This window comes from Amyelois transitella, chromosome 5 (assembly GCF_032362555.1).
Source record: "Amyelois transitella isolate CPQ chromosome 5, ilAmyTran1.1, whole genome shotgun sequence".
Classification (NCBI taxonomy): Eukaryota; Metazoa; Arthropoda; class Insecta; order Lepidoptera; family Pyralidae; genus Amyelois; species Amyelois transitella.
This window is the reverse complement of record NC_083508.1, coordinates 12,011,696-12,029,801: the sequence shown is the minus strand read 5'-3', so window position 1 is coordinate 12,029,801 and position 18,106 is coordinate 12,011,696. Positions and strand designations below refer to the sequence as shown.

Here is an 18,106-nt window from a genome sequence, read left to right as displayed (position 1 = left end):
CGTAAAAATAGAATATTCCAGTAGGATTTGGCAAATACTTGAAATTCACGGGAATTCGCAAAAGAAAACAAGGTAAACGTACCTAATTGGACAGGCAACGACGAATCAAGCCTCGTGTAACTACATCGGACGCGCGCAATCTGATTTGTTCGCCAGTTTTGGGCAGCTCTGTTACAAAATACTCTATGTTATATGGCGTCACACATATTGTGATACTTCTTACTGGCGCTCAGTGAAATATTGTATTGATTGACGTAAACAAGATATTAGATTTAAGTAAATTTCTATCGAATACTAGGTAGGTAAAAAACTGCAAGTAAAGTGACAGTCCAAAAAAAATAAATGAAAAGCGTACAAACATACATACATTTAGTTACGTTTATATCCCCTACGGCGTAGACAGGGCTACCAGTCTTGGAAGAACTGAAAAGCCACGTTTAGTTGTATGGCTTCATGATGGAATTGTAATTCAAATTGTGATAAGTTGCCAGTCCATCGCCTACATAAGAATCCCAAGTTTATAAGCCTAACTTAGTCGCCTTTAACGACATCCACGACAAAGCTATGGAGTGATTGACGGCCTTTGTGGCGCAGCGGTAGTACGCTTGTCTGTGACACCGGAGGTCCCGGGTTCGAATCCCGGCCAGGGCAATATGAGAAAGAACTTTTTCTGATTGGCCTGGGTCTTGGATGTTTATCTATAACTATAAGTATTTTTATAGAATATAGTATCGTTGAGTTAGTATCTCGTAACACAAGTCTCGAACTTACTTCGAGGCTTACTCAAGCAGTGTAATTTATCCCGTATATATTTATTTATTTATATTCTAAATTTCCAGAAACCACACGGCTAATAAAAATCATTTTTGGTCTTTTCACTATTTTAATTAACATACATTCTTTAAAATGGTGACATTAATTAAAAAATATTATAAAACAAGTCTCTTCACCTTTTTTGGAGTCTGTCAAGAGCAAGGTAACGTTATTGGACAGGCAACTGTGGTTAAGTCTCGTGTGACTACATTGGGCGCGTGCAATCCGATTTATCTGCTGGTTTTTGGCACCTCTGTTACAAAATACTCTATGTTATATTATGTCACAGATATGACGTTTAATACTAGTGTTCGTTTTATATCTAAACTAGCTTTACATCGCAACTTTGCCCGCCTGAATTTTGCGCCATCAAAAAAAAATACAGATTGTAAATTACACCAACATTATTTAAATTCTCCTTAAGTTTATGATGTCGTGTAGGTAGATAACCATTCAAACATACAATTTTAAAGTGTAGCTTGTGGTTTACGGTACCAATATAAATAAGAATGGGACCACTCCATCCCTTTCCCATGGATGTCGTAAAAGGCGACTAAGGGATAGGCTTATATCTATAGGCTAGCAAACTGTCACTATTTTATTCTGTCTTTAAGCCTAACAGCTGAACGTGGCTTTTAAGAATACTGGCTTTATCTTCCCCGCAAGGGATAAAGACGTGATTATATGAATGAATAAATGATCAGTTTTAAAAAATAAAGGGTTATCTTGAAAATTAACAGTCATATTTTACACGCTTACAATACTGAAGCCACATACAGCGCCGCATAGTACAGTGTGCTCCTTTAGAAACATATTAAAGTTTGCAATCCGTTTGATTTGAGATCCGTCAATCCCGCGGGAACTGTATGAGATCAGAAACAGCTGAGCTCTCAGACTGTTTGCGAAATTGAACCGCTTCGTGGAATACAGATTTACAGCGCAATAATAATAAACACTAGGAGTAATGTGAGGTTTCGGAACTACACGACACATATTTATTCTTTTACCGGCAGCAATAGAAAAAGAATAGGACTATTCCATCTCTTACCCATGGACGTCGTTAAAGGCGACTTAGGGATAGGCTTATCAACTTGTGATTCATCTTTTGGACGATAGGCTGACCTGTAACTATTTGAATCTCATTCTATCATTAAGCTGAATGTGGCCTATCTGTCTTTTCAAGACTGTTGGCTCTGTCTACCCTACAAGGGATAAAGACGTGATTAAATGTATGTATGTATGTACAAAATTTACAATATAAATTAACATTTTTGAATAATGATACTGTTAATATTACACCTTGTAATTATGACACATCTGCCACTTAATTAATGCGGCGTTGATTACCGTGCGGATTACTATTGTAATTCACATTTGATTACCGACAGATTACATGCCGTCGTGTTACCTGTTAGTGGGAATAAACCTTAACCTGTTTTAAATGGCGGTCGTTATGTTATTTCGGTGTTTCGTTCGTTATCGTTATTTCTTCTTTTTCGACCCACCCTATTTATAAATAATAAATAAATAAATATATACGGGACAAATTACACAGATTGAGTTAGCCTCGAAGTAAGTTCGACACTTGTGTTACGAGATACTAAACTCAACGATAATATATTTTATAATAAATACTTATATAGATAAACATCCAAGACCCAGGCCAATCAGAAAAAGTTCTTTTCTCATCATGCCCTGGCCGGGTTCGAACCACCCCCGGTGTCACAGGCAAGCGTACTACCGCTGCGCCACAGAGGCCGTCAAAATTATGATTCGAAATGATATTAAATTATGTTTCGAAAGATATTTGACTAATTGACTGACTTTATTAACAGACAGTCCAAACCGTTGAGTAGATATTTGAATATATGTACCTACCTACATATAGGTCTTTTATATGGTACAAGGGTGCATTATGAAAGGAATTCCACAGGAGGGGAAGTTAATCGGAATAAATTCAAACTAGGCGAGCATACTCACCGACACATGACACCGGAGGTCCCGGGTTCGAATACCGGCCAGGGCATGACGAGAAAAGAACTTTTTCTGATTGGCCTGGATCTTGGATGTTTATCTATAAAATATAGTATCGTAGAGTTAGTATCTCGTACCTAACACAAGTCTCGAACTTACTTCGAGGCTAACTCAATCTGTGTAATTTGTCCCGTATATACATATTTATTATTATACTCGGCAAGAGTGACAAAAATCCATAGTTTCTGCTTATGTCCATGATGAAAAAAAGTGTGATAACATGAATTTAGCAACAAATTACAGCCCAAACTAGATTTTGGTATATCTTATGAGACATTTTGTCATCTACCAGCTCCTGACGCCTCTCAGTTCTTGTTTGTGCAGTCAATGTCAATCTGTCATGCAAAATGTCAATGTGTTACATACATACATACATATAGTCACGTCTATATCCATTGCGGGTTAGACAGAGCCGACAATCTTAAAAAGACTGACAGGCCACGTTCAGCTATTTGGCTTGATGATAGAATTGAGATTCAAATATTAACAAGTTGCTAGCCCATCGCCTATATGAAGAATCCCAAGTTTATCAGCCTATAATTGTCGCCTTTAACGTCGTCCTTTAAAATTAATAATTGTCCATTAAATTTATTAATTCAAATATGTATATATTCTCATTATTTCCAGCTTTGCTCAAACCTCAACAAATGCGTGTGCAACCGGGGCTGGACAGGGCCGGACTGCTCCCAGCCGGACGCCCTGCCCCCCTCCCCCACCCCCTACGTCCCGGACAACTCAACAAAAGCCGCCTACAACATGACCAAGAAGGAAACACCGTATGGTGAGTCAACCCCAGTGTAGGATATACATATATAGTAGATATACATTACAAGTTACAATAATATAGTATACATTACAAGTTACAATAATATAGTATACATTACAAGTTACAATAATATAGTATACATTACAAGTTACAATAATATAGTATACATTACAAATTACAATAATATAGTATACATTACAAATACAATACACTACAATTACACGAATTGGCGATAGTCATAAGTAAAGGCCTCGTTATACTGTACTCTGTGGGTTTGATGCACATTTTAACACGGCCTTAGCCAATTAAAAACATTAAATCCTATCACATGAAAACTTATGCAAAATGTACGCGATTTTTGGTACAAAAGTTGTTAATGTTTCTGTTTGATAGCTATACTAATATTATAAAGCTGAAGAGTTTGTTTGTTTGTGTGAACGCGCTAATCTCAGCTGGTTCGAATTGAAAAATTCTTTTTGCGTTGAATAGGCAATTTATCGAGGAAGGCTTTAGGCTATATAACATCACGCTGCAACTATAAGGAACAAAGAAATAATGGAAAATGTGAAAAAACGGGAAAAATTATTCATCCTTGAGGGCTCAATGATGCCCGAAATAACTATTCCACGCGGACGAAGTCGCGGGCACACAGCTAGTATAATAAACATTTTTTATATATATAGTATACATAAATATTTTTTCTTTCTTTCTTATTTAGGTATTCGGTCTTGAAAAGTTTAATCTTACTTTCTCATAAACTAACTCTTTTTAATATAAGAATTGAAGGGACTTCTAAATATACATATAAAGAACATGAAGGTACACGAACATAAGTTTGCATCAAAAGTAATTAAAGAGCTACTACACGCTTTTCACAGGAACACAAAATATTCATTCTGATTGCGTAACATTTGCAGATTCATAATTGTATCAATTGTTAATTTCAATAGCATTTTGCAGCCAGATTTAGATAACTTGAAATGCGTTTGTAATAGTTTCCAAGAGCTATTACCAATTCCAAACACCATACATGTTCAAAAAGTTACAAACTTAGTACTAATAAGAGATTCACAATATGCCATTTTATAAATGCGAAAGATGGCTCACATACATTGAAATCCTGGTTTCACATCTTCCCTCGTATCTCCTACTCTGTATTCTTCTCTGTCTACTGATAACACTACACATGATAATACTCTATGTACCTTCTTTATGATTTCAGGTGTCTGTCGTTTCCATTTATTTTCCCCCTTACTGTCTTTTTATGAAATACTGGCCAAAAAAATCCGAGCACTGCTTCCTTATTTAAGTTTTTTATTTTAAACTGAACCATAAATTCAAATTTCGAATGGTTTGAAAAAAGAAGGAACAGTTCGGCCGTTTCGCTGGCGTGGCACAGAGTAAGCATTGCTCGGATAGGGCGTGGCTATCGGCGCGGGCGACGCCGGCGCTAACGCGCGGGACCCATCTCTTACAGGTGAACACGAGGGGAATAAGATGAGCACAATGAACATGGTGATATTGTTGCTCGCTGTCGTGCTGTCTGTGTTCGTGGGGTTCGCCTGGATGGCGTACTGCTTCAGGTAACGACCGGTAACTCGGTGTTGCACTGTGTCTGTCGTGCCTGTCGTGTCGTGTCGTATCGTGTCGTGTCGTGTCCCCGCCGCCCGCCGGCGCCGGCCGCGCCCGTGACGTCACGTCACAGCTTCGGCTGATACCTTTCTGGTGGTTTGCGGGCGAGTTCCGCGCGAAATGATCAGTTTATTAGATAAATGCTTGTAAGCGAATATGTCAATACAATATATATATTTATCGCGAGAATATAACTACAGCGACAATTCGTTTGTCGGGTAAATGAACCAGTCAAGTTTGACCATTTTAATTTACTTTACAAGAAATGGTATCAAATCCTGTCCACTTGACAGTTTTTAAAGATTTGTTCAAAGCGCATCTGAATCTGATGAAGCACTCTTTCAGTCGACTTAAGATTTGTTCAAAGCGCATCTGAATCTGATGAAGCACTCTTTCAGCCGACTTAATGCAATATACCTCGTCCTCCATCACTGATCGTTTCGGGCAAACTCGCGCGCACACCACCAGTGGCGTACCGCCCCTTGGCCGCCACTCACACCCTTCTCTTTGGGCGCAGAGAACTACCACGGCTCGAACACGGTATTCCTCGTGGCGGTGCTCATGTCTGTGGTAGGGGGGGTATTCATAGTATTTGCCCTGAGCGCTCTCTGCTACAGGTCAGTCGTAGTACACAAAAACTTCTCCCTGTGCCTAAGGTTAGTGAGCAGAAAACAGACCAAAGGTAGTCTTTAAGAAGAAATTTAAATCGTCACCTTCGTATACTTGTATGTTTATTTTAGACGTTAGTTATTCTGTTGGTTTTTTACGTCGGTTGTTTTCTTTTTCTTTTTATTTGTTTAATTTTTTGGAGATTTTTGTCGTTTACGTTGTGATCGTAGAGCTAGTTGGCGGGTGGCGCGTCGGCGAGTGCAGGCGCGCCACAACTGCATTTGATCTGTGGTTCTGTGTCCGCGCCGGCGGCCGGATGTCGGCCCGCGCCCGCCGCCGCCGCACCCGCCGCAGCCGCCGCCGTCCGGCCGCCGCGCTGCATGCCGATGCCGACAGGGCTTTCCTCGTTGTACTCGAGTAACTCGACGCAAACCCTTAAGATTCTGGGCTCTTGGATGTATGCATTGGCTTATGTGAACTGTGACTCGTTTTCGTTTCCTTTCTTGGTCGGCGCGTCGCCGGGCGCCCACGACCGCGACCCGGCGACGCCTTCGCGTCTATATCTTCCGATTTATTATTGATTGCTAACTTTTAAACGCAAATTACAGAGTTAACTGCCGTGTCCTGCTTGCGCTGGTTTGTGGCTAATCTAAGTTAGCGACGGCCAAGGTATGTACACGGAATAATTTTGCCAAAAAGGAGAAGATATAGATCGCTCGACACAAATGTCACCAATCACTATCACTACCACTAAATTCTTACTAACTATTGCACGAGAAGCGAATGTGCGATGCACGGATTCTTCTTTCAAGCAGCTCTATCTAGTTAGAATCGCCTAATGTTACTTATAAGAAAACATAGGATCTTTCCGGTAAGATATGATAGGATTCTATGAATAAAAAACAGTCTTAAAACAATGAAAAATCTGAAGCTTTAGATAACACTTGTACTACACTCCTACGACCAATACTATATTACTGGAAGGATTCTTACACATCACTTAATTAAGGTCAGACTCTTGATATTTTTCCACATGACATCAATTCCCATGAGGAATGAAACGAAAAGCTAAATTCAGTCCAATCCAAAAGAAAATGTATCAATACTGAAATTGATCTATCCATATCCAAAAGCACCAGTTTTTGCTGTCAAAATTCATGAGGAACGGAAGAAAAGATGACGAACTCGACGTACATAATTTATAATTGGCTGTGTTTGATTCGATTCGATTGGAATTGAAGGTCTTCAACTTTTGCTCCTTCCGTAATTCAAATTGATCTCATTGCAAAGTAATCGGGAACGACTACACCGGCGAGCCCCGTCGCAAAGTTTTCTATCAAGGTGTTTTCGATTCCGATCGCGATCTCCCGATTCCTTTGGATTTTGTAAACGTAATCGATTGATCTGAGTGTGCGTTCCCACGCCACGCCTGCCTCAGGAAAAAGAGTACATTGCCGAAGTACGACCCTCCATACGTGAAGAAACCCATCGCGAAGAGCTTCGCGGCGGGATCAACGACCTCCAACAACTCTCAAGAGGACATCTCGCTGGATGGCGGGAAAATGCACTCCTTCAATAACACAGTCAGGTAAAGACATGTCAACATCAACAATACCACTCTTTGTTTTGATCCTCCTTCGTTACTGTCCAGTCACATGATAATTATTAACCCCAATTATTTCATAATTAGTTTCCTCCCAGTCTGGTTTCTTTTTCTGCTATATTTCTACTGTTATCAATTACCCTGCTGTTATTTTAAAAGTCTATAACACAGGCACTCTCTAAAACATAAATGGAATCATTCGATTCCCTAAATGCGACTGGACTACAACCAAGTTTATCCAAATTAAAATTATCTTTCCTCTTTTTATGGATCTGGTGTTCTGAACAGAAACCTTTTAAGGTACGTCGAAGCTTCGCGGGCACCAGGCTCCTCACCGCTATTATTATACTATTCTTCTTTTTTCTCGCTCACTGTCCCGCTTTCTCACGGCTTCCTAACGCTTTAAGGACAAGGTTTTTTTTTGTGGAGTTAGCTAATTTGGTGTGTTTCTAGTATGACCGAGCACAACACCGTCTTCAAGTTAACCGACACGCTTTCCTGTATTTTTGATCACAATAGATTTAATGAATTATGTAGATTCTAATGTTTTTCAGAGCGGGTGCACATTATGTCAGTTCATATCATAATCTTCTTTCAATTTCATATTATTACCAAACATTGCATAAACATGAACCACTGTAGGTAGGACAGCTGCTTTCAAATCTACTTCAGCATTATACATTTTTATATTGCCATCAACAACATGATTAAAATTTATTTACCTCCTTGTCAACATTTCATTATCTTATATTACTTCAAAATTTATTACTCCAATGTGCGCCCGTGCTAAAGTTGAATTAAAAATAGGAGTTCTGATAACACCTAGAATTATGATGAGTGGCTTATCACTACAATTACTAGTAGGTATTCGCTTTCTAGACTTCATCTGTAATTTGATCGCAACCTTAAACCTCATTACTCCTGCAGCCGTGGAGACTCCAGGGTCTTCTTCAGGCATGGTAACCACATGTCGGGGGCTGGCAACACTAGTAGATATCCGTAAGTCATCATTTATACTCCTTTTAATACATGATTTATTTAATACTTCATTTTTATCATCGTCATTTTCAACTATAGCAATTTTTATTAGTAATTTTGCAGATTCACAAATGCAATATCAAGTTATAATACAAATGCAAATATATTCACAATTGGTAACCAAAATTCTTAACAAAGGAGGATGTTAAAACAAATAATGTATGTATGTTTGATTTCTATACCGTCCTAATTGTATTCTATGTAATTAATTACAGAGATCACAAACAGATGAAGAGAGTACATTCTGGAAGTGAGGATGAACCAACGCATTCAGGTAAATGTTTTTGTCTTTTGTTTCTATCAATCAATACACATACTGATATCACTAAATAAATTTCATTGGGATTTGCTCAAGAGTTAGGTAGTCCCACTGGAATGAATGATTAACATTTTTAAAACATCTTTATGTTTGTTGTTGTACCGTGTGGTTCCCGGCACCAATAGAAAAAAGAATAGGACCACTCCGTATCGTAAAAGGCGGTTAAGGGACACGCTTATAAACAATAAAAAAATCTCAGTTCTATCATTAAGCCAAACAGCTGAACGTGGCCTATCAGTCTCTTCAAGACTGTTGGCTCTGTCTACCCGCAAGGGATAAAGACGTGATTATATGTATATAAGTATGTATGTAGTATTTCAAAACAAATTGTAAAACTTAATGAAATTAAATTACTTTAAAAAATTGTACAGCTTCATCAAGAAATTGTTATTTGCTTGTCACTACTAAAGTCATTATTACTACATTCTGTAACACTTCACCTAACACAATTCCAGGTGAAGAAGGATTTTAAAAAATAAATGAAATTAACTTACTTTAAAAAAATTGTACAGCTTAATCAAGTAATCGTTGTGAACGAAATGCAGTGACTTTAGTAGTGATGCAAATACATCATTGCTAAAGTCATTACTACATTTCTGTAACACTTCACCTAAAACAATTCCAGGTGAAGAGGACATAGCGTTCATCGACGTCGCACCGAACTCTATGGCCAAACTGCCCGAGAAGGGTATCCTCAAGAAGCACGGCTACGGCGCTGTGGACGGCAAGGACAAGTGGGCGGACGATTCTCAGTCTGAACAGCTCGAGGCTGGCTCGCAGTCTGATGGACAGGAGCCAGCAGGCGCTGTGGCTGATATGGAATATAAGTTTAAGGTAGAACAAGAAATAAAGTAGTTTTGTCATGAAATACGAGTACCTCCTTTTTTTTAACAGAATTGTGGTCTTTTATTGCTCAATTTGCAATCGGATCTGTTAAAGGCACATTGCAATAATGATGCTTTTAGAGACTATTTTGTTTGTTTGTAAACTCTTTATTGCACATAAAAATAAATATAACAAAAATAAAACAGTTATTGGATATAGAAGAATATGTACAATGGCGGACTTATCCCGATCGGGATTTCTTCCAGTCAACCAAAATAAAAAGGAAAATCCATTTTATTTGGCAATGTCGCCTAAATTATATATATCGTACCTTGTAAAATGAATAGGTAGTATAGTGCCGTGTGGGCACAAATACAAAAAAGAATAGGACAACTCCCATCTCTTTCACATGGATGTCGTTAAAGGTGACTAAGGGATAGGCTTACAAACTTGGGTTTTTTTTTAGGCGATGGGCTAGCAACATGTCACTATTTGAATCTCAATTCTATTATTAAGTCAAATAGCTAAAAGTGGCCTATCAGTCCCTTCAAGACTGTTGGCTCTGTCTACCCCACAAGGGATATAGACGTGACTTATGTAGGTAATATAGCTTATAAATGATTTCTTTAATGACTATAATGATTATATTATTCGGAATAATGAACGCATTGCTCACTAGCTCTTATATAACACAATATCAATTTTCAGGATCTGAACGGCTACCACGAGAACATAATCGTGGCGTTGAAGTCTGCGGCTGCGCAACGCGCCGCCGGCGGCGCTCCGAGAGGTTCCGGCGACCTCAGAGCCCTGCAGGACTACGAGTACAAGAGGGAGAGGGTGCCGAGTGCGGAGAAAATACACGATGATATGCGACGGCAGCGAGGTGATGATGAAGATGATGAACCGCCGCCGTGCGGGTCGATACGAATCAGGTAAGTTCTGTTGTATTTTATACTATCCGTACTGTCTTTCTCCGTACACCACATGAATGCATGGAAAATTAATTTTTGTACATATTTTTGTTTCCTTTTTTGTATTTTTGTTATGGTGTTTGTTCTTTGAATAAGTTTCTTTTTACTTTACTTTACTTTAAAATTTCTTAGAAATCGGTTCAATGTTTTTGACGTGCAAGACAGACAACAAACACACTTTCACTTGTATGGATTTGTATGGATTGAAGAATGAGGGTATATATATAATGTCCTGAGAACCATAAGAAAAGTGGGACATGACAACCGCACAGGTACTGTATGTGAGAATGGTCTGTTAGATTGATTTTTTATAATAATTTAATTTAGGCAAAGGTTTCCGAGGATTTTTTGGATTGTTGACTCAAGTAGATATATCGAACTGAACCAGGACTTTACTGGCACAAAAGCCATGAAATCGAAAAGAACTTAACGTATAACGGCACGTGCCGTGTGGTTCCCGGCACCAATACAAAAAAGAATAGGATCACTCCTTCCCTTTCCCATGGATGTCGTAAAAGGCGATTAAGGAATAGGCTTACATACTCGGGATTCTTTTTTAGGCGATGGGCTAGCAACCTGTCACTATTTGAATCTCAATTCTATCATTAAGCTAAATAGCTGAAAGTGGCCATTTAGTCTTTTCAAGACTGTTGGCTCTGTCTACCCCGCAAGGGATAAAGACGTGACCATATGTATGTATGTATAACGGCACCACACCAAATAACCACACTTTGGCTACCGAGTATTAATAAATGTATTTTATAATATTTTCAGGAACCTGGAGGACCTGATTCGACAGCTGGAGCACCATTCCAGCAGGCACATGAGTCCGTCGGGCTCGGAAGACATCCGTATGTCGGAAACCGAAGCCGATAGACATTATAGAATCGAGCCGGGAGAAGTGCCTCCGTGAGTTATTCCTTTATAGCCTTCGTTTGCAGTAGATTTTCGTGATGGTTTTAGTAAATAACGAGTACATTTGGGTGAAGTTTGTCTAAATCTGAAAGTTTGTGTAAAACTTACTCGTATTTAAATAAACCAATATTGAGACATATGTCTGGGAAAGAGGCATGAATTTATGTAGGCATAATGTATACAGGTTGACATTTAAAACAACTGCATCCTTTTAAACATATACTATACCCATGCTTCTGAGCCGTTTGAGCCTATTTTTATTTAAATTGAACGTCATCATTTTCACATTTAAAAAACCCTCAAAAACTACGTCACACGCTTTAATACAGACCAATACTACAAAAAGAAATTAAAACTAAACATGTAAATAAATGTCTAAAAAATAAATTATTTTTCTAGTATCAAGATCAAGTAAAGTACAGAGTTGTCGAGATCGCTCAGCTGAATGAATTGTGTCGTTGACCTCTGAATCTTACGCGTCGCTTTTGGTATTTGTCGCGGGGTGATATGACGTATTTAGGATCGTGGATTTTGATATTTAATTTTTTTCGTACTTTCTGAAATATGAACCGATAATTTTCTTTTAACGTTTTTAAATATCCTTTAGATGAGTACACTTAACAGTTTGGCTTTAAGATAGAATTGAGATTCGAATAGTGACAAGTTGCTAGCCCATCGCCTAAAAAAAGAATCCCAAGTTTGTAAGCCTATCCCTTAGTCGCGTTTTACTACATCCATGGGAAAGAGATGGAGTGGTCCTATTCTTTTTTGTAACGGTACCGGGAACCACACGGCACCATAAATGAACTAGTCAACGTGAAAGCTACATTCCACACTCAACGGTGCAGTAGGTGCCGCGGGCGGATCGGCGAGGAGGAGTCCCGCTTCGGCTACCCCCGCTTCCGGGGCAGCGGGCGGCACCACGCGCCGCTGTTCGGCGCCGGCGCGCCCGCCGTGCCCGCGCCGGCCGCGCTGCCGCACGCTGCGCACGCGCCGCACCCCGCGCACGCGCGCGCCGCGCCCGACGACGACGCGCTGTACGAGACGGCGGACGCTGAGCGTTTGAGAGACGCGCCCGACAGCGAGAGGTGAGGATCGATGATGCTTTTTTTTTTTTTTATTGGTGTCGTCTTGGTAGTTTTTTTTTTTTTTTTTTTTTATTTAAATAAGGCACTTTTGTCTTTAAGACATGTCAGTCCCATTGTAACAGATCTTAAATTTAACACAAGGTGCGAATAGAATCGTGTCTTAGTAGTTGAATTCTATGATTTATATGTATATATACTAGAGGCTAGAGGAAATCCTATTAATTCCTCGGGAGTTCCGGGATAAAAAGTAGCCTATGTGTTATTCTGGGTCTTTAGCTACCTACATACCAAGTTTCATCGTAATCGGTTCAGTAGTTAATAGAGAACATCCATACTGACATACTCACAAACTTTCGCATTTATAGTATTAGTAGGATATTGGCGATTATTATTCAAATTTGGTTGTAAAGAAATAATGATCGTATTTAGTTAATATGAATAGTGTAGGACTGATCAATGTTAATTGAATGTCGTAAGCTTTGGTTAATTCGAAAATTTACTTTTGAGTTATTGTAATGATGACTTCATTAGTGATAAAGACGATTTTTTTGTTTATCAAGTCACCAAAAACAGAGACAATTGATATATGTACAACATTTAATCACATTATATGAAAATCGTCATTTTGTTTATTACGTCTCTAACTCAGATAATTTTTACGTCAATTGCAATTTTGTTGTTATATTATTTGCGTTGCCGCCGTTACTTCAAAGGAAGGAGGGTTGCCAGGTTTCAAAAACTAATACAAACATTTGCACAATTTTATTCATATAACTTATTTGACCATAACGATTTAGTATCCCGTTATTATCAGTCCAAATTCATGACAAACATCAAAGTAACTCAATTAAAAGTACAAAAAAAAAATCGATAAACAAACCAAACTAATTTCATAAAGCCCGAAATTCCCCCACACCGGCAACCCAACTGCCCTGAAAGCGTGCGGCGCGCGCCGACTCTCCGTTCCCCTTCTCTATCATTTTCTAGTGATGAATTTATTCAAGCTCAACAACAGTTAGCCCGATGGGCGAGTGAAGACGCGGTGCCGGCGGCGGCCCGGCGCGAGTACTTCCCGTCGCCGCCCGGCACGGCCCCGCCCGGCCCGGCGCCCGCCGCCTTCCCAGAATACAAGCACTGACCGCCGCCGTTGCCGCCGCACGGCACGGAAATGCGTTATGCGTAGATTGAGCCGTGTGCGTCTCGAAATGTTACGGTTAAATTTGAAAATGGAAATTGTTCGCTCTGTTTGATTGGGTCGTTTTGATTAATTGTAATTCGTAATCGTGTTAATTTATTGATAATGTAGATAATTTAAAAATGGAATTGATACTGAAAGCTGTATTCATATTTGAAAAATGTCGTGTAACAAATTGTCTTAATTATTTCACGGTAGTTAATTATTGAAAAAGAAATTAAGAAAGAAAGTATTTTTTTTATCTTTAGTTAATGTAAAAGAAACTGACTCTGTGAAAGTTACCAAACATTTCGAGATGCGTTTCTTACACAACCGGTCCGGCATAAATGCCATTTGACGCATCTCCCACGCAGTAGTAAAAAAGATTTCACACAAAGTGCGCTGATAACTTGCGTAGCTCAATTCCGCAAACAAGATGGCGTCTGATATTTCAATCAACTACAGACATCCCCGAAAAATACAGGTGTTAACTGCAGTGCCTCGAAGTAACCCGACGATTCAGCGGCGAAAAGCGAATGGACATAATGCGCATGCGCGGTTAGTGTTAAAAGTGACGTATTATATCTCTGTACTCCGGGCATTTCGTGACCCTTAGCCTCTAGATTCGATGTAACGAGCTCTGTTTGCACTGTTAGGTTAATCACTTAACGACTAGTTTAACCGTTAGTAAAACACAATAAATCTTCTCACGCGTAGCTAAATTAAATAGTGAATTGGATGGAGGCGAGGCCGAAGCGCCGACGCTTTGTACAATACATAGTTATTGTTAGAAGTGACTTGTAAATATTGAACTAAAGTAATATGCACTAAAAAAATATGACTGAACTTATAGTATTTGAAACGTTTAGAGTTAACTGTTGAATGTAAGGTGGAGTGTGCCCGCGCGCCGCCAGGGGCGCCATTACGTTGATACGTAAATATTATATTTGTTCCATTAAAACGATGCGCTTTATAACTCTTATCTCTGTTCGGGATCCTTTGGAGGCGCGCCGGAGTGTATGTCTAAAGTAAATTTAAGTCTTAACGTTTTATGGATGTAGTTAAGGATGTACGGTGCCGAGGTCTTGTGGACGTCGAGTTCCATTTCGTTCGACCTCCCGACAGAAGCTCAAGTAGCTTGCAAATTAGATAGGCAATTAACAAATTGAGCTGTTGTAATCGTAAGCGAAGCTTTAATGTAACACGTCTTAGTTTTGAATGTGGTATCACCGCAGTTGAGCTCGACGTCGATTCGATCCGAATGTTTTGTTATACAAATGATTTTAGTGGTGGATTCAATTCCGTTGCTTGGCTCCCATGTGTTCACGCCGCACGGCCCGACTTGGCCGTAAGAGGAGAAATACTCAAGATCAACACAATACTATTAAGAAGAGTAACAGATTTGAAACTCGGCACGCTCATTTTGTAGACAAAATGGGCGGGGAAAATTCTTTAGCTCCGATCATAAGGTTTCACACTATAAATAATTTCAACAAACAGTTAAATAAATGTTGCCGTTTCCAAATTGCAGATTGTTCTGTTTGATCATTTGAATAGTAATATTTATGTTGAGCTCGAGTATCGCTCCGTCTCGAAGTAGGGCGACAACGCAACCGTCCCCGGAGAGAACCAATCGCTTTCATTCCGCATCACCTCTCCGAAAAAGCGCCCAACTTCAATGTTACCTACACTTCTCGCGTCTAGGGTAATGGAACACCAATAACAAACAAATGTATTCGTAATTCTATTACTAGGTTTTGTATTGAAACAGTTGTGTTAACCGTTGTTGCATCCGACTTCAGAGATCTCGAATCACCGTGCACAATAATTTCGTATATAATAATAGCCTACATACCTAACGTACACATATTCTAAAACTTTAATGTGAATAAAAGTTATTTCGACTTATCAGAATATCTATTATTATTATTATATTGACTTAAACGAATTTACGCTGATAAAATGATGTGGAAAGATGTATGTTATAAAATGTAATATGTTATAGTTTCTCGTTCATTTTATTGTGACAATTTAGAACGTTATCGTTTCATTCGCGTTTACGCTAGGTTAGGTGGCGCGGCCACGGATGTAACTCGTAGGTACACGTAACTTACAGTTAAAGTATTGAATAAATAATAATAAGCCTCGTATCGGCTGCTATCACTCTGGTACGATGTTCACTGGCGCTGTGAGGCCCCGCGCCCTGATTCAAATAATTACTCTCATAGATATACGTTGTAACTTAAGTAAGTCTAAATAGATACTATGAACACGTACAGGGTAGATGTGATTGCAATACTCTGTGGCTGGGCGACGTTCGATTCTTGCGATAAGGGGTCCAAGGTTCAGGGCTCGGAAAATCCCAACTCATGGTCACCCTATCTCGTGTCGAGCTCACGGATAATCAGCCGACGCGCAATCAAGATGTCGGACATAGCTTCACGAACTTAGAATGGATTTATTAGAGACGATAATATATTGATAAATAATTCTATTGTGAAGATATGTCCTGTTGCCACCTTCGATGTCAGCAACGCGTTGATTGTACATAGCGCTGTGTTTGAGAGTATCCTATGCACACTGTGTAGACAAGACCATATATTTATATATAAATGTGTAAATGTGTTTTTAAGGTACTGTATGGGTAAGGTGGTTTACACATGATGTCTAATGAAATTAATATTACAAATATTATTGTTAATAAAATAGCAATCGAAGTCGAATTAAAAATATACATTCCTCAGTAAAATGCTGAGTTTAATCATTGATATATTTGAATGTATCCAAATGTAATAGGACTCCGACATTGGTGGCTCTAACGATCTGTAAATAATGTATTGTGAAATAATGAATCTGGTTGTTTTCGTTGTAATTACTTGTCTAAATAAATAAATGATTGGATTGACTGATTGTCATGTGTGGACTGCTGTAAGATTGCGCGTTCGGGCGAACGTCGCCTGCCAGCGACGTCGCGTGCGCAACATAATGTCTAATCGATATAACTAACCCGCATTTTGAACACGATCTATTGATATAAAACATGTTTACATACAAAAAATAATCACGCTGTTCACAAAACAAATCTCCAATCTTACATCGCGGAGTTTTAAAATGAATCAGAAGTCTTGACACTGTGACACTGATCTTATGCACTCATAAAATTTCTAAGCGCATTGCATAGGAGTCTTCTATGTATACAGTGAGATCAACATTACGTTACATAAATTCGTAGCGCATGCAACATTTGTTTAATGCCACGACGATTGTCTTCATACAAAACATACGCTACGATTGCTACGAATATCCGTAGCAGTTGCGTAGCGCATACAACGGTCGCTTATCTAAAATATGTTGCAAGCTCTACAAGCGTTGCAAGTTATCGTAGCCAATACATAAAAAGTACGTAGCCACTAAATTGTCGTGTTCAAAGTGCGCATAACTTGTGCGAGCGAGATAAATAACACGCCTCGCCGTTTGAGCGTGTAAGTGCGAACGTGACAGCGCACGCGGCGTTCAGATAGTGTACGCGTAGGCCTAACACGTCAATTGCGGAGGGCGCCGGACACCGCCATTGCTCACGGCAGTGTTCCTCTTTATGTGAATGTTCGTAAATTAACCGATAATTGACAAATGTTGATATTTACCTATATTAACTAACACTAATCTACACACCATTTGCGTCATCACATCACAAAAACATTGGCAACCTGGCTTGAAGATGCATCAAATAGCACACAAACCAGGAAGCTAAAGAAAAATGCATTTTACTCAAAGGAAAAAAACAAACCTAAAGTGAAACAAATAAAACAAATAAAAAAAAAAACTAATCTACACTGACTATCTCTTGGCGGCAGGCATAAATTCCAGATATCGTGTTTGTATTTTGGAGATTGTCATGTGCATTTAATTTTTAGAGTTTATTTGATATAAAAAGAAACTCTGTTTTCTTTTCCTAAAATAAGCCATCAGCACTAAAGCTGACATTTAGTTGTACATACTATTACAAACATGTTTTATTTTTCTTGCAAAACAGATTTAATTAAAATTATACTAAACAGACTTCATAAAAGGAGTAGGCTCTTAATAGAATATTCAACGAAAGTGAAAGAGGAAATAATTATTGCTCAAATTTTAATATTTTTACGAACATTCGTATAATCAAAAAGCACTGCCTAACTACTGATTTAGATATGTTAAGTGATATTATGTAATATAAAAATACGAATTTTAAACGAAAAAAACGTTGACACGTTGTAATTTTTCCGTTTGATTTGTCCTTGTAAATATATTTGCTATATGATTTACTAAATGAATGT

General features: G+C 38.8%; 1 protein-coding gene across 3 annotated transcripts in view; it reads left to right on the top strand.

The window, feature by feature from the left end:
• Window positions 1-18,044, top strand: part of LOC106142273 (disintegrin and metalloproteinase domain-containing protein 22) — a 421,117-nt gene extending 403,073 nt beyond the window's left edge. For 2 of the 3 annotated variants that reach the window (XM_060954904.1, XM_060954905.1), the window contains exons 19-28: window positions 3,475-3,628; window positions 5,763-5,901; window positions 7,293-7,442; window positions 8,385-8,456; window positions 8,711-8,769; window positions 9,440-9,648; window positions 10,348-10,574; window positions 11,388-11,522; window positions 12,377-12,616; window positions 13,604-18,044. In XM_060954904.1, coding sequence (XP_060810887.1) covers window positions 3,475-3,628; window positions 5,763-5,901; window positions 7,293-7,442; window positions 8,385-8,456; window positions 8,711-8,769; window positions 9,440-9,648; window positions 10,348-10,574; window positions 11,388-11,522; window positions 12,377-12,616; window positions 13,604-13,754 — 1,536 coding nt within the window. In that variant the 3' untranslated portion in view covers window positions 13,755-18,044. Of the gene's footprint in view, window positions 1-3,474; window positions 3,629-5,090; window positions 5,197-5,762; window positions 5,902-7,292; window positions 7,443-8,384; window positions 8,457-8,710; window positions 8,770-9,439; window positions 9,649-10,347; window positions 10,575-11,387; window positions 11,523-12,376; window positions 12,617-13,603 lie in introns of all 3 variants that reach the window. The other variant, XM_060954903.1, reaches the window with a different exon arrangement.
• The last annotated feature ends 62 nt before the right edge of the window (window positions 18,045-18,106 follow it).